The 16,982-nt window shown below is 29.1% G+C and overlaps 4 protein-coding genes across 4 annotated transcripts; 3 read left to right on the forward strand and 1 right to left on the reverse strand.

The window, feature by feature from the left end:
• Positions 1 to 6: 6 nt before the first annotated feature.
• On the forward strand, positions 7 to 1,290 carry GO595_002897 (tRNA (guanine(10)-N2)-methyltransferase-like; the record flags this gene model as incomplete). The annotated part of the gene is made up of 1 exon (XM_067915858.1): positions 7 to 1,290. One exon carries the CDS (start codon positions 7 to 9, stop codon positions 1,288 to 1,290), a length of 1,284 nt encoding a protein of 427 aa, XP_067776698.1.
• A 3,475-nt stretch (positions 1,291 to 4,765) lies between these two features.
• GO595_002898 (bifunctional bis(5'-adenosyl)-triphosphatase/adenylylsulfatase FHIT-like) lies at positions 4,766 to 5,176 on the reverse strand (the record flags this gene model as incomplete). The annotated part of the gene is made up of 1 exon (XM_067915859.1): positions 4,766 to 5,176. One exon carries the CDS (start codon positions 5,174 to 5,176, stop codon positions 4,766 to 4,768), a length of 411 nt encoding a protein of 136 aa, XP_067776699.1.
• An 8,832-nt stretch (positions 5,177 to 14,008) lies between these two features.
• Positions 14,009 to 15,256, forward strand: GO595_002899 (uncharacterized protein; the record flags this gene model as incomplete). The annotated part of the gene is made up of 1 exon (XM_067915860.1): positions 14,009 to 15,256. One exon carries the CDS (start codon positions 14,009 to 14,011, stop codon positions 15,254 to 15,256), a length of 1,248 nt encoding a protein of 415 aa, XP_067776700.1.
• A 267-nt stretch (positions 15,257 to 15,523) lies between these two features.
• Positions 15,524 to 16,723, forward strand: GO595_002900 (uncharacterized protein; the record flags this gene model as incomplete). The annotated part of the gene is made up of 1 exon (XM_067915861.1): positions 15,524 to 16,723. One exon carries the CDS (start codon positions 15,524 to 15,526, stop codon positions 16,721 to 16,723), a length of 1,200 nt encoding a protein of 399 aa, XP_067776701.1.
• Positions 16,724 to 16,982: the final 259 nt, after the last annotated feature.

The following is a 16,982-nucleotide window of genomic DNA, read 5'->3' on the forward strand; positions in this document are numbered from 1 at the left end:
TCCAAAATGCAAAAATATGGGTTTTATACACCAAAAAGACATCCAAATTTTATCATATCTGATTTAATAGCATCTGCTCAATATTTTAATATTCCTTTGGAATTTGAAAATCCTGATTTCCAAATAGGGAAAAATCCTGAACGCAATTTTATTACATGCTTTTTACCATCAGATGAAGATGCAAGAAAAATTGCTCAGAGATCAACAGTCGTCGAACATGTTTCTAGGCTTATGGCTGAGGCTGAAACTCTTGATGAATTATTAGAAATGGCATCAAATGTAAATCATGATATTAACAAAGGCACATTTTCATTCCGTGTAATTACTCATGGTAGAAAGATAACAAATGAAATGAGAAGAGACTATATAACAAAAGCAGCCAAATCTTTAAAAATAACATCAAAAGCAAATCTCAAAAACCCGGACACAACTATTCTCTTAATTCTTGACTTTGAAGAATGCGGCGAACTCAACCCTATACGTCTCTACCTCTCACTTTTTATAAGTGATGGTAATTCCAAGTTTCCAGATAAATTTACACTTAAAACCCGTAAATTTATCAACAAAACATCAATGGAATCTGCTGTGGCTTTATATTCTGCATCGCAAGGCTTATGCGGTCCAGGAACATTTGCATTTGACCCTTTCTGTGGATCAGGTTCTCTTTTAGTTGCATGCGCATCTTTAGGTTCATATGTTTTAGGTGCTGACTTTGACATGCCTTCAATGTCACAGTCATCCACTTCTTCTGTCTATGCTAACTTCCAACAGTACGGATTAACTGAGCGATTCCTTGGCATCGCAAAGTGCGACTTTTTGAGCGGAGTTTACGGCTTCGAGGGGCGCCCTGTTTTGGATGCGATTGTAACTGATCCACCATATGGGATTAGAGAGAAATGTATTGCTGATGGAACGTCACCACTTTTACCTCTTTTGTTAAAATTGTATGAATTTGCAGCAAAGGCATTGAAAGTTGGAGGAAGATTAGTTTTTTGGTTACCATGTGCATATAATTTAGATACAGAAAAAGACTTACCAAAGCATCCTGCGTTAAAACTGATATCAAATTGTCAACAATCGTTAATGAGTAGATATTGTCGACATTTATTGACTTATCAAAAGATTGCTGAAATTGATGCAAAAGTAGAATTTAATGCTTATAATGCGTCGTTCTTACATGTGAGGGATCTTGTTTTCCAAAAGGCAGAAGGAAACAGAGGCAATAACAGAAAAGAGAAAAGAAAGTTTGCAAGGGAACTTAAAAAGAAGCTAAGTGAAAGGAAAGATTAATAACAAATACTAAATTATTAGTAAAAATATTTCTTTGTTAAATTTTTTTCATTGCTTTTCTTCATGAAGCAGCAAATCCAATTCATTTTAAATGTAATTTTTTGCATTTGTGATGATTTCAAAATTGAATAAATAGCACGTTTATTTCACACTAAACAAAAATACCCTTTCTATCGGAATTTGACGCCGATAATATCGTAAACGTTTTTCAAAGAGGATCCTATAGCATAAATGCAAAATCCTTCTGTGATTTTGCTTGACCTTGAAAGTTCTGGAATTTGTATGATTGTTACTCCATTCAAAAGTTCAGCTACTTATATTGTATGGCTAGATCAAATTTATGGAACACCAATTAATTATGGATATCCTGAATATGATACATTTACTGATAAAGAGTCTGCTATGGATTGGGTTTCATCTCAATTTAAAATCAAAAGACAAGATGATGCCTTATATTTAATTGGAATTGTGCTTTTTGGAGCAGAATGCATAATTTCATTAGTAACTCAAGTAAAAGAAGTTGGGGTTATTTTAGGGGAACATCCAGTTTACCAAATTACAAAAGTTCAACATTATAAATATCATCTATTTTACAGAAAAACCCAAAGAGATCTAATGCTTCAAGAAGACATTTCTAACTTTGTTTCATTTCCTATTCAAGACAATCATTTTTTCTGTCCAACATTTGATATCACTGGAATTTTTGGTCAACCCTCAGATATTTCCATGGTTTGGAACCGAAATCATTCAAAGGGATTTGCACTTCGTAACATACCTGCGTGTATTCAATTACTTCAAGGGAGTTTTGATTCTTTTGAACTTAATTCCGATCAACATTTATTTATCATAACAAAACGTAGATGTTCATTTGCAGCAAATTTGTCTGGTATCCAAGATGAAGGTTCTATTGGAAATGAATCTGAAGTTGATATAATTTTAGAAACAAAGCATAACGGTCACTTCAAAACGGTTTCTCATTCAATTTTGCGTTCAACGACGCCGATAACAACGCACGAAGAAAAAAGTGTCGTATTTTTTAAACGTATCACAGACAAATTCAATGTTTCCAATGTTTTACTTATCGATTTAAGTCATGTAGATGAACATCATCCTGAATCTAAAATATCTAAGTCATTAGAAAAACTAATTCATTATGTTTCACAAGGCTTTAATGTTGATTTACAAATGTTTGATTGGGATCAATTTTTTTCAAAAGATATTAAAATGGCTTTTGAAGTCTTCAAGAATTCGATTGACACAGAATTAGAAAATTTTGGGTTTACTGACATAATATGGAAAGAAAATGGAACAAAAACAATTCTTAATCATCAACGAGGCGTTTTTCTCTTTTCATGTCCAACTGGAATCGATCGAAGCAACTCCGCTTCTTTTTATTTCACCATTATTTGTGTTTTAAAGATGTTTTCAAATCTGAATATTAAATTAGCAGAAACAAAAAGCTTAAATACTTTTATTGGAAACTCTTTTCTGATTAGTAGTAATATAATTTCAAACTGTTGCTTTGGTACACCATCAATTCAAATGAATGATATTCGACGATTTTTTTCAAAGTCATTAATATCTCAAAATGATATTATTAACATAATCAATCAACGAAATGATTCTTTTCTTATGGGAAAAATTCGGCGGATAATGAAATTATTTTGTAACTTTACAAATGATCATTTAAAAGAAAATGTATCAAATTGTATTTCATTGTTTCCTTATGCTTTTGTTATCGATCCACCACATTTCGATCGAACAATTTTTAGTTTTAGAGAAACTTCATCACTGTTGAACGTTAACGTCGATGAAGTCACATTATGCATGTCAAAACCGTCGCACATAACCGAAATCATATTTAAACGGTTTCAGTTTGAATCCAAAAATTCGTATCCTTCATCAGTCTCTATTTATGGAGGCATGTATTTAAACCGAATGTTTCCGATTGCAGAAGACTTATCATTACCACAGACGAATGATTCATCTGAAATAATCAAATACACGATATTAAAACCTAAGACATATATATATAATCCTGAAATTAACTTAAATGATTATGAACCCATTCGATATTTACGCTTTTATTTTAAGTCTAGATCTGAAATAGTATCAATCCAAAACATATTTGTATATGGAATTCCAGCTAAACCTGAAAAACTTGTCTTACCAAAACAATTCCATATTAAAGAAAACGCAAATATTACATTTAATGAAGAACTCGATTTTGAAAACATAATGAATTGGGAAGAAAAGAGATTATCATTACTAATGCCAATTAAGAAATTCTATGACATAATGATCAATCGATCATTAAATCCTTATCAAGCGTCAGTTAGTTATTTATGTGAATTTAATTATCCGCCATTAACTAATCGACAAAAATGTTTTAATTGCGAGAAATTGAATGCGACTTTTAGATGTTCAATGTGTGGACATACGTATTGTACCAAATGTAGTAATCCAAACGAAATTAAAGAGATATTTAATGAGTCGATTATCCAAGCGACGTTTTGTGATCGATGTTCTATCAATCGGAAAGTGATACAAAAACAAGAAAATTCATTCGATAACTTAAAAAAGAGAATGACTATGAAGTTATATCCTTTCATAGGGAAATCAAGTTCAATTTTAGGATCAAATTCAAACTATAAATTCCTTTATGAGCCGCCAATTGGTAAAGACAATGTTTTAGCAGAAGTAATTTTGGACCCAAAAAATGAAATAGAATGGAATCCATTCGAAACATTAATCCCTTTATCAATCGCTATTAACCAAAAATCAGAAATTAATTTCATTTCGATTAGAACAAAATCCCAAATATTTATCGAAATTGATGATGTTAAACCTTCTTTTTTAAGGTTTTATCCTCCTTATTCAACTTTACCAATTAAATTCGTGGGTGAAATTATGAACTTAAGAATATTCGGTGATAATATTTCAATTACAAATTTGGCTTTAATAGGAAATCCAATTAAAATCGAAATGCCAAAGTTTTCACCTTTCATAAAGAAAAACGAATTCGGTATAAAGTATTTAAATTGCGGCACTTTTTATACCGCTGAAATGCATAAGTTAACGGCTACTTATAATTCAGAAGCAAAAACTATCGGCCTGAATTTCAATAAGATCGATGAGTTTGATGCGTTCGAATTCGAATTCTCTAATTCAGGACAAAAATCAAATATATATTATAAGGTAACTTCTTGTGATGCACCAACAAATTTGTTCTTTGATGATGGTTGGTATATTTCTTCATTTACAGTTTGGTTTATGGGCGCATCTTCAAATTTTGAATGCCCCTATATAAGGCCAATTGTTATGGAAGAACTGTCAGATGAAGAAAAGGTTCAGGCGTTGTCGCCAAAAAAATCATTTTAATGTAAAATAGTTATTATTATTATTATTAAATTTATTGATATTTTGTTTTATCTTTAAAACCAAAAAAAACTTTAATGAAAAATGTGTGCGTTAATCACAGTTGACCTTCTTCTTCGAAAAATTTCTTATATTTTTCGGTAAGTTGAGCTTGAACATCTGGATCAAGATTTGGTGACTTAAGCCACTTAGCTGGAATGGTGCGAGGAATGATATGCATATGGACATGTGGAACAGTTTGACCTGCAATTGGACCATTTTGAATAGTTATAGATAATTCAGGAACACCTAAATGTTTCTTCATAATATGACCTGAAATGTTTGCAAGGTTTGTTAAATCTATCTTTTCTTCTTGTGTCAATTCTTCAAAAAATTGTACTGAACGAAGTGGCGAAACCAAAATATGACCATCAATAGCTGGTCTTAAATCCGTAAAAACATAAGAAAGCTTTGTTTTTTTGATGATATGATTTTCTGGAATAGTAAATGGACCAAATTTCTCACTCATTTATGATGTCACTTTTTATATAATAAACGTTCTCCCACTTTATCATGGCCGTTTATTTGTCATTTCCAATGTCAGAAGAAAATTCACAACAGGAAGTGTCAGTAGATGAAGATGACCCTACTAAAAAAGATCCAAAAATAAAAGAACTTTATGAGGAATACTTATCGTTACGTGATAACACTCTTTTAGAAATTGGTGAAACAATAAAGTCATCAAAACAAAACATTTTCCAAATATACAAGCAATTATACAAAAATGCATCAAGGGTTATGGACTTAAATTATTATTTTTACCAACATCGAACTTCAAAAAATGTTCAACTAACTTTTGCTGAACTTGAAACTGATCCAAAAAGCAAAGTTTTTCTTAGCAAAATTTTCCACATTAGAACTTATTATACTGCATTATTTAAGAATCCACAACAATTTGCAATGATAATCTTTAGATTAATATCAAAACAATCATCAAGAATTACATATCTTGCATTTCATGCATTCCCTATTATCTATAATTATTTTATTGACACTCAATCTTGTGAACTTGCTTATGAGTTTTTAAAGAAATTATTTGAACTCTCTAAATATGATCAAAAAGTCACTATTCCATTTTCTTCTGCTTTCTTTGCTGGTGCCTATCATTTTCATGATCTTCTTTGGAGCTCATTACTTGATCAATCACTTTCCAAACGTCAATCTACAACTCTTAATATGCTTTGTCAATCCATTAAAATCGCGTCATCCACTCTCAAAGTTCATATTCTATTATTATCTGAACTTATTTCACATAATCCCAAAATCGGATATCGATTTTTAATTAATCAAATTCTTCAATCCTCACTTTTGACCCATCAATTCTTATTCTCTGGGACCGACATAGTGACTGACATCCAAAAGATATTCAAAAACATTAATTTTGACAAAGGCGAATCAGATGAAGTTTTATCTATGATTCGAAAATCTTTTGATACACCCGAATTTTTATTAAGTAAAACGGTTCCTATTACCCAAGTCTCGTTTAATGACGGGCTACCGATATGGATACCCACTTCATTAATTGCGATGTTGTTAAGTGAAACGAAAGAAGAAGATAAACTTGGGACAACATTAATAAAAGATATACCATTGTTTGAGGCCAACAACATCATGATTTCCATCCCAATATATTTTGGTAAAGTTGCTAATAATGATACAATACCTGCACCTGAAAATTTGCACTTTAACAGTATCTGGTGTCATATGAAAGAAGTCGCTGATTCTTCTTCTGTTGATCCATTTACTTTGTTATATTACATCAATCCGAATGCGAAGAAAACGCAAATTTCGGCTTCGAAAGAATTCACTTATTTTGCATTAAATAGAGAAATATTGATCTTGAAACATAAGAAAAACCAATTGGAAGAAGTCATTAAGCTATCTAATATCGAACAATCAATGAATGACTTCGTCCAAATCACAGACTCCATTTTGTTTCAGAACGTTTATTATTCAATACATTATCCGTTAGCTCGTGTATTGAAAATTGACAAGTCCATTCAACCTTCAATAGTTTACGCATCGTACCAACGATCAATTGAAATTTCAAACAAGTTAAAACTTCCAAAGGACTTATTTGAAGTACCAATATTATATGCTATTATGGATAATACACCACAATATACACCCTCGATTAAGAAGTTGGTTAATCTGTACAAAAAGATTTCTTGGAATTTCTTAAATAATCATAATTTGCCAAACATAATTCAAGTCATAGCAAATGAAATTCATCACTTGCAAACAATTTTAAAGAATTCTATGAGATCACAAACAGGTCAAAAGATGCAATTGTTAAATATGGTCGTAAAAGAAATCATCACAACTGACGAACTATTGAACTCAAATGGATTTAAGACAACGCCTGATCAGTTGTTCTCTCTCGCAATATTGTTCGAAGATAGCGGAGAAATTTTGTCCGGAATCGTCAGCTTGATGCAAATTTCAAACAGTTTGCAAAGAGTCGACGTGCAGCCGCTGTTTAAAAATATACAAAAGTCGTTTTCGTGGTTCTTAAAGTTGTTGATTCAGGATAATGAATTCGTACAAAACCTTTCACAAATGGCTTCAAGAGAATTTGGTCAATAAAATATTTATTATATCTATTTTTAGTATTTTTACGAGTTTTAAATGAATAAAATATAAAATATATAAATTTGTAATTTCATTAAATATGTTAATGATTTATATATTTATGTTCTTCATTAAAAAAAATCTATGTTAGTCAAAACATATTATTTATTTTTTTATATTCATTATATGTTCAAAATTTAATCGTAATATACATAGCTATCAAAAGTGTTTTCGAATTTAATAACAGACTGATTCTTACATGTCATTTTAGTAATTTTTATTTTCAGAACTTGAGATAAAAAATTAATTTTTTATTTTTGAATAAACTTAGTAATTCTTACTGCAATCAATATAGCTCATATACCTCAATTTAAGCACATATTTGCATGTGAGAAATAATTATTTTTTGATATCAAGAACTTTTTGTAAAGTATTGAAAAATATTTTGAATGCTTAATTGGCAGATAATCATATACGATTAATATCAATTCAAATAGTAATTTCAATTGGGAACTTTGAAGGGTTTCAAGTCACTTCATTGGTAAAAAAGTGCTATAATGTAAACTTATCAAAAAAATTTGTGATGTGAAAATGTTTGTGAATAATTTTTTCATGGAAGCAAGATCAAATGAACAAACTGGTGCAAAACTTATGGAACTCTTAAAGATTCTACATGATGCTGTATGGAATTTAAATGAAGAAAATATTGAAGAATCAATTCAAAAAACAAAGGATTTATTTGATAATACTTTACCCATATCCTTTGGTTATACTCTTTGTAATCTCGTTTACTCAGCATATTATTCACAAAGAAAACCTATTAATGCATATCTTCAATATTTAAAATCACTCTTTGAAAATACAGATGAAGCCGAGAAAATGAATTATGGAATTTTTGAAATTTTCTGTAACCTTCTTATTCTTCAAGGGAATAAAGAATCTGATTATATTATTAAAGAAATGTTTGAGCAAAACTTGATCAATCGAGATATTCTACAACTTCCAAAATTACGACGAAATTTTTATTTTGTGCAATTTCATACTGAATCCGAAATTAATCACTTATTAAATTTCTATTATTGGAACGAATTCCTTGATAAAATGGCAGAACTCCGAAATAATGAATGGGAACTTCATAAGAAATACATTGAAGAAGGAGTTAATCCTAATGAAATTTTAAAAATAATTCGAAATGACGAAATAGAAAAACTTCAAGAAATTTCTTCTCAAGAAGGATTTGATTTTAATCAAAGAATTAAGCCATCAATATATGAAAGGTGTTCATTTATTAATCAAGAAAATGTTACATTAATTGATTATGCAGCATTTTTTGGATCTATTAAATGTTTTAAATATTTACTTATGAATAATGCAAAATTAGAAAATACAGGTAAATATGCAATTGCAGGTGGAAATGAAGAAATTATTCATTTATGTGAACAAAATCATTCATCATTTGAATATGCATATGAAACAGCAATTCAATTCCATCGAAATGATGTCTTTAAATATCTTTATGAAAATAAAATTATTGAAATCAAAAACTTAGAAAAATTAGGAGAGAAATGTATTTCATTTAATAATTATGAAATTTTAACATTTTTACAAGAAAATAAAATGGAAATTAATGATTCCATATTTAATGAAATTGCAGAAACAGGAAATATATATTTAATGAAGTATTTCCAGGAAGAAAATAAAATGCCTAATGATATTTTGGTTCATTCAGCAAAATCAGGAAATATCGAATTAGTTAAATATATTCTTGAGCAATATGGAGTAAATGTTAATGCACAAAGTATTATTTAATTTTACATCAAATTTCTTTTGATTTTTTGATATTTATAATTAATGTTTAAAGTTTTTTTATAAAATATTCTTCTGCACTTATAAATGCATCTTGTAATGGTTATGTTGAAATTGTTAAATTGCTTCTTTCTCAAGATAAAATTAACGTAAATATTAAAGATATTTCTTAACTGCATTTAATATTTATTTTATCAAATTTTTGTTTCTTTTTTGTATTCAACGTTTACCATAGATATTTGTTACTGCTTTAATGTATGCATCAGAAAATGGTCATTCCGAAATTGTTAAATTACTTTTGGAACAAAGAAAAATTGAAGTTAATGCTAAAAATGTTATTTTCCTTTTTGTCTTGTTTGTTATGTAAATATGGTGTTAAAAAATAATTTTTGGAGTTTGTTAAATTTATTTGAAACAGCACTAATATCAGCAGCAGAAAATGGAAACACTGAAGTTGTAAAATTACTTCTTGAGAAAAAAGGTATTGATATTAATGCAAAAGATTTTTATTCATCTCATTTAATGTTTGATTATGAAATATACTGTTTCTTTATAATATTTGGAATTGATTTAATTTATTTCATACAGCACTTATTGCTGCATGTCATCGCGATAACATTGAAGTAGTGAAATTATTACTTGAACAAAAAGATATTAATATAAATATCAAAAATATTTAATTGTTTAAAACAAAGTTTTAATAAATTATTTAGAATTTCATGTTAATAATTGGAGTGTATTTTAATTAGTTGATACTGCTTTAATGGTTGCAAGGAAAATGGAATTTAAAGATATTGTACCTTTATTCAAAGATGAGAAGCCTAAATCCAGGAGAAGGAAATAATTTTAGATTATCAATAAAAGTTCATCCAACATTTTTGTGGTATCTATGTTTTCTATTAAAAAGAAAAATTAGTTTTATGAGACATTATTTCGTTTGTTCATTAAATTTCGTAATATACTAGGACTTAGAAAAAAAATTCACTTTAAATGATTTTATTTCAAGAGGGTCTATTTTTCATCTAAAAGCAATATTCTCTATCGAAAATGGTTTTGAGTGAAACTTAAAATTTTAGGATAATATTTTCAACAAGTAAGGTTACATTTTAAAATAATCGCATTTAGACGTGGAGAAAAATTTCAATAATGTTACACTTTTCACATCACAATTCATTCAATAAACACAAAAGTGCTACTTGATGATGAATAAACTAGACAATTCCCAATTGGTACGATGCAATTCGATCATTCAATTCACTTCGAGCTTGATGAGAAGTTGTCCCACCGAACACGCACCGATAAGTCGATATATATTTTTTTTAAAATAATAATCACGCAATAATATATTAAAGATTAAAAATGAGGGACAGAGCCTGTTAAGCTTTGTTTATCGTAAACTTTACAAAATAGCGGTTGGAAAATCGATAAAATGGAGGAAATATTAAACATACAAAATTTAATCGATGCGCAGGACACAGAAGAATGTTTTATTAGCGGCGACAGTAAAGAAAACAATGGTGTTGTTTTAACTGCAACAATTATGATTACAAATCAAATATATTTAATTGCTCAATCAAAGACATTACATTCACCAATTGTTTGTAAAATAAATCCAAAAATGTCTAATTTGAAATTAATATCGTTATCTCCTCAATTAAATCATATTGTTTGTGTTGACAATAAATCAAATTGTTCTGTCATCCCTATTTCTAAGTTTTTAGATTTTGCATCTCTCAGTGAAATAAAAGGGATCAATGATAGTTCAGAATTTCCACTTTCAGTTTTTGGAGTCACCCAAAAGAAATCACGTAAAGAAACCTATAGTCTCAAGTTTCAATTGCCATTTGCAGTTACAGAAGTATTTTGGTGGAACACTAAAACCTCTTCGAATCTTGTTTTTATTGAAAAATCCGGGTATCATATTTATACAATAAATTCCAAAAGTTATACACCACATTTCTTTGACTTATCTGACATCATATATACAACGCATAAATCCACAAGAGATTGTCTTAATATCATAGCATTTACCAAAAACAATGTTTATCAAATTCAACATTCATTTTCGCAAAACAATGAAATAACTCAAATAATAAATTCACTTGAAATCGAATATGATCCACATAAACCTTTTCACTGTCAATATTCATATACCAAAAGCGATTGGGAATTATCATTTCTACAACAGACTATGAAATTTTATGATTCTGATTTACAAATTAAAGAAATCACAAATTTCAAGATGAATTCCAAAGACATTGAATCATATGCAATTACAAAGCATTTTATATTTTATTGTTCACAAAACAAAATCTATGTTCGATTTCTGATATCGAACGAACAAGAGACAAAACTTTTGATGGAGAACGGTAAAAGTATTCAAATTGTTGATTCAGAAGCCGATAAAGTGATTTTATTTTCAACGAATTCAATACTTTTCATAAGTGTCAAAGAAAATATTGATAGTATCTTTATACAAAAAGTTCTTGATCACAACATTAGCAACGCTTTATTTATTGGAAAAGGACTTGGTTTAAATATTTCATTTCTATTTCAATATATAATAAGTGAATATATTAAGAGTCATAATTATAATGATGCATTTGTAATTATGGAACAAAAAGAATGTAATTTGAAAGATTCATTCATGAGATTTCTTCAAGAAGGTTATGATCGACTTTCATTACATTTAACATTTCATTCATTTTCTACATCATCAATTTATCAACAATTGTTATCATTGTTAATTAATCGAGTTCTAATTAAATATTCGATTTTTTATAACTTTAATATTGAAGTCAAGAAAATATTTAAAAAAGATGACTTTTTATTATCACCAATAAAATATTCTAAATCAGGTTTTGTCGAAGCATTAAAAAAGAAAGATTCACATGTCCTTAAATCTATACCTAATTCATTATTGTTTCGTTATAATAATTATTTCGAAATTGAAGACGATTCGATTGGTTTACTAAAAAGTGCCTCGAAACTTGATTTTCCTACAAAACCAATTTTCTCATTTTCTTCTAAGTATAAAACATTATTACAGCAATATAAATTAATGTTAGATATAAATGAAGAAGAAATTGGTATTAATGAAATATGTATACAACTTTTATATTTTAATGAAACACCAATTTATGTTTATGAGAACAAATTATATATTAATAATTCAATATGTAAAGATATAAGTATTGAAGTTACATCAATAGCATTAAAAGGTAAAACGTTATATTTAACTGATAATATATTAAAAGTATATAAAACAGAACTTCCACGAATTGATTTAATTGAACTTTCTCATATATATCCGACAATTAAAATGATAACGAACGATAAAATTATAATATTTTTATCTATTTCCGGAGGTATTTTCTTTGAAGATGGTAAATATATAATGGGACAATATGTTGACATAACAATTTGTAATGATATTCTTTATGCGCTTGATGAATATGGTGAACTTTATTCTATTTCATTAACAGATCATAAAGATATCACAAAAGTCAATTTGTTAAAACAATTTATTCATTCAATATCATCGACATACAACATATTAATAACAATTTTATCCAGAAATCAATTTGCTATTATCAAAGATAATAAAATCAAAATGAAAAATGTAAATTTCGAAATCGAATTTTGTCAAAATGGAACAAATGAAGTTTACATTATTGGCTCTGGATATATTTTAATTATTAATCAATACGAAGAAGAAAAAACATTAAAATATTCACAAAGAATTGGAAATGTTTTACAAATAATTAAACATAATAACGAATATGTTATTGTCGGATCTGCTTCAACACCAATGAAATTACTTGAAACTCCAATCAAATCAAATGAAAGTCCTTCGTTTTATGATATGAAAATACTTTCACAACAATATCCGAAAGAATATTTAATGAATTTGTTTGATAAAGAGCCATTTCGAGCTTTTGTCTTAGCTCTATTTAATCAATGGGAATTACTTCAAACTTCAAATGGTATTAAAGCATTAGTTCCAATATTAAATGAATTACCAATCGAAGCTGCTTCTGAAGTAATGCATTCATTGATAGTACAAAATGACGAAAAAATTATTAACGATGAAAATATATTAAAATCCGAATTTTCAAGAATTTCATTTGTGAAATATCCAAATGACTTAAAGAAATTATCGAAAATTCAGTTGTTGAACATTTTACCAAAATTAAATGTGACTAAAAATGAAAACGTTACGAAAATTGACAATTTGTCATTAAACTTATTACAAAATGCACCACATTCAACAGTGGTACCTTCATTAAGACTGAAAGATGGAAAGTTATACGTATTTAACTGTGGCCATATCTTAAACGCAAACGAAATGATGCAAAATTCAACAATTTTAAAGAAGAAATTGGATGAGAAAAGAATTAACGGTGGCGATGAGATTTTTAAGTCGTTTTTGTTGCCTGTTATACCTTCGCAATGTCCGCGTTGCTTATTACAGAATATAGAAAAATACTTGAACTAAATTTTGAATAAATATTGATGTCATTCTTTAATTTTTGTATGTTTTTTACAAAATCATTGAACATTTTCTTGTGTATGTGAATTCTCTGTAAACTCTTTATCAAAAGCTAATCTTTAATTAAAATATCAAATTGTTTTTTATGAATGATTTCATTCTTATCAATGATTAATCAAACAATATACTAGGAATTTATTGTAGTTTAAGTTAGCATTGATAGTTTTCATTGTTAGCGAAAATTTATAAATTATGCACTATTCTGTTTCAGCAACTGGCCAACAAATTGAATAAGTTAACAAAATTTCAATTAACTTTAAAGCTCGTAAAGCTTTTAAGATTTCAATTTTGAAAGCATTCTTTGGAAGTTTACGTTTGTGACATATTGAAATTTTATCGGATTTTGTTGGTCATTTTTTATCTGAGTCGACAATGTTAAGACCACTTGCAGGAATTGAAAAGGCTTTCGCTCATCCTTTGTTTCCAGAATGGATGAACTTAGCAATCAAGTTTACAGATCCAAAATATGTTGGAAAGACATTAAGTAATTTTAGGAAAATCTTTGTTGGCTTAAGGACAAAAGTTGAAGATGAAAAATATATACGTACAACAGATGCTACAGTACAAAAATTGCCAAATTATATTCAGGACTGCAGAACAGCATGCGAATGGATTGCTAAAAATCATATGCCAAAAATCACCGAACGTCTTGCTACAATTGCTGCCAACGATCATATCATTGTTGTTAATTCATCTCATGCACTTTCTGACTCTGGTTTCTTAATTGATGCTATAAATCATGCACTAGATGACAATATCAAAGAACCAGATTTCCCAATTCCAACACACGATGCCTTCAAGCCTGAACTTGAACAAGCTGAAAGGGTCAAACCTAAACTTTATCCATATAATCAATGTTCGCATTACATCATTAATATGTCTGATCCACATCTTGCTCCTAAACACATCAAGCCTTTCCCAATGGATGACAGAATTCCTGCAGAAAAGCTTCAATGTTACGTTTCCAAAGCAAAACGTCCAAAATCACTTACAGAAGCACTTAGCACAGCAATTTCACTCACATTAAACGCATATGGCAATCGTCCAGACGCTCCACTTGCTCTTCCAATTATTTTTGATCTTCGTCGATTCATTGATCCATCACGAGTAGGATGGAATTTCGGAAATTGCGTCTCGGGGCCAAGTATATATGCGATGCAGAAAGAAAATTCAACGATATCTGATATCTATAAAATGTTTCGTAAGTCATTAACAGGTTTAATGAACGATGGAATATTTTACGGAGTTGAACATTATCCATATATTTCAGATCCATATAAGATGCATTCGATTTTGTCCAACTTAGGACCTGTTAAATTCAAGCATCCAATTGTCGATCTCGAAATCATGTCAATTCCTGACTTGGATGATAGCTTTGGCATTGACCCATCACAAGCAGGCGCTTCAATCGGATTCTTTTCTTACTCTAAAGTGTCTCCAAATAAGAATATCATCTGTAACACGTTTAGATTCCAACCAAATATTATGACACGCGAAACTGCAGAAGTATTCAAACAATCAATACATTACTTCTTGACACAAATTCCTGCTGACACTAAATATAAAGAAGCATACAATGCAATGAAGAACTTCCAAGAAAAAGTTGTGAAAGAATTTTAAATAAAAAAATATAAATTATTTTAATTTATTGATGATTTTATTAAGTATAAACAAAATTTTTCTTTGGAATATAATAAAATAAAAAAAAGTTATTATTAACCAAATCTTTATTATAATACACAAGATATTCTGAATTATATTTATCGAAGACCTCCGTAGCTCAACGGTTAGAGCATAGGACTTTTAATCCTGGGGTTGCGGGTTCGAGTCCCGTCGAAGGTGTTTTTTTGATTTTTCTTCGGGAACTTTTTTAATTAAATTCATTAAATGTCTTCTAATCTAAAACAATTTCTTGGCTTTATTTGTTCAAATGACCAAGATGTTCGTGACCGTAGTGCAAAGTTTTTAATCACAACTTCAATTTTACATCCAGAAATTATTATTTCTAACATCCAAGAAATCCATTTTTTAATCTTAACTCATTGCCATACTAATGAACCTAATTGGGGAACAATCTCTTCTATAATCATGGCACTCACAAATGCTATATTTCTTTCTTCAACTTTAACACAAGAAACACTTGTCTTATTAATCAAAATATCTTATGATATAACGCATTCTTTCCTTCACACTACTTCACCAGACCACTTTTTTAGACCTCATATGTATCCATTTATTGATGCAATTGAACAGAAAATACAAAATGGCTTCAAGATGAACCTTGATATATTACTTGCTATTTGCGATCATTGCGCAATTGGCTTTGCACCATACACCACAATGATTCCCATTTTATTCAAGAAATTTGATGAAATAGAACAAATCATATTAACATGTGATGCTTCATATTACCAGCGTTTAACTGCTCCTATCGAATCACCTGAAATAGAAATTGTATTCTTTTTCATTTCTATGTGGGTAATTATCATCAAAGATTTAATCACTCGTCCACGCCTTATTCAAGCATTAATGCGTCATTCTAAGCAACTCCTTGAACTTTCTAATAGCGTCGATCCTACAATGTCTAAGCCTGCACAATTTCTACTTGATTGCGTGAAAGCTCTTTCTCCTCAAGTCGGTGAAATCAAACGAATTTCAGAAGAAATGCGACCACAGCTTCTCAATTTAATTGAGATCAGAATGAATTCAAATATTGATGAGATAACCGCTCGAATCAAAAAGTCGAAAGAAAAGCCTAAAGTTTATTCTGTGTATAGAGCTAATGCTAAAGTTCTATCAAAGAAAGGAAGGAAGACATCTTGGAAGAGTTATGAACTTGTTCTTATTGAAGAGGCAAATATATTAATGTGGACTGATAATAAAGCACAATTACATGATGGAACTGCAGTACACATGACAGAAATAATGAACGCGGTTGTGCTTCCACCTGGAAAAAAGGAAATGGACAAGGAAAATGTTATCAAATTTGATACAAAGAAGGGCGCAGAATATGCTATTTCATTCAAAACGCACCAAGAAGCAATACAATGGCACACATTGATATCAAAGCTTCTGGTTTCTTTGTAATTATTAAATCATTAAGCTTGAGTAAATTGTTAAAATTTAACAGATTTTAAATTTTTACTGTTTTGATAAATGATGAAATGTGATATGAAAGGTACGTTTAAATGAAAGAAAAAAATGAAAGCAAAAAATACAAATAATCAAGATAATGACAAATTAAAACGATCATTAAGGCTTCGCGCTATGCAAAAGAATGCTGTTGAAAATTTGGATTTTGAAAAAGCAGAAAAAATTGAAAGAATGATTAAAAATCAAAGAAAAA

This window comes from Histomonas meleagridis (genome assembly GCF_020186115.1).
Source record: "Histomonas meleagridis strain 2922-C6/04-10x chromosome Unknown contig_20, whole genome shotgun sequence".
NCBI classification, from domain to species: Eukaryota; Parabasalia; order Tritrichomonadida; family Dientamoebidae; genus Histomonas; species Histomonas meleagridis.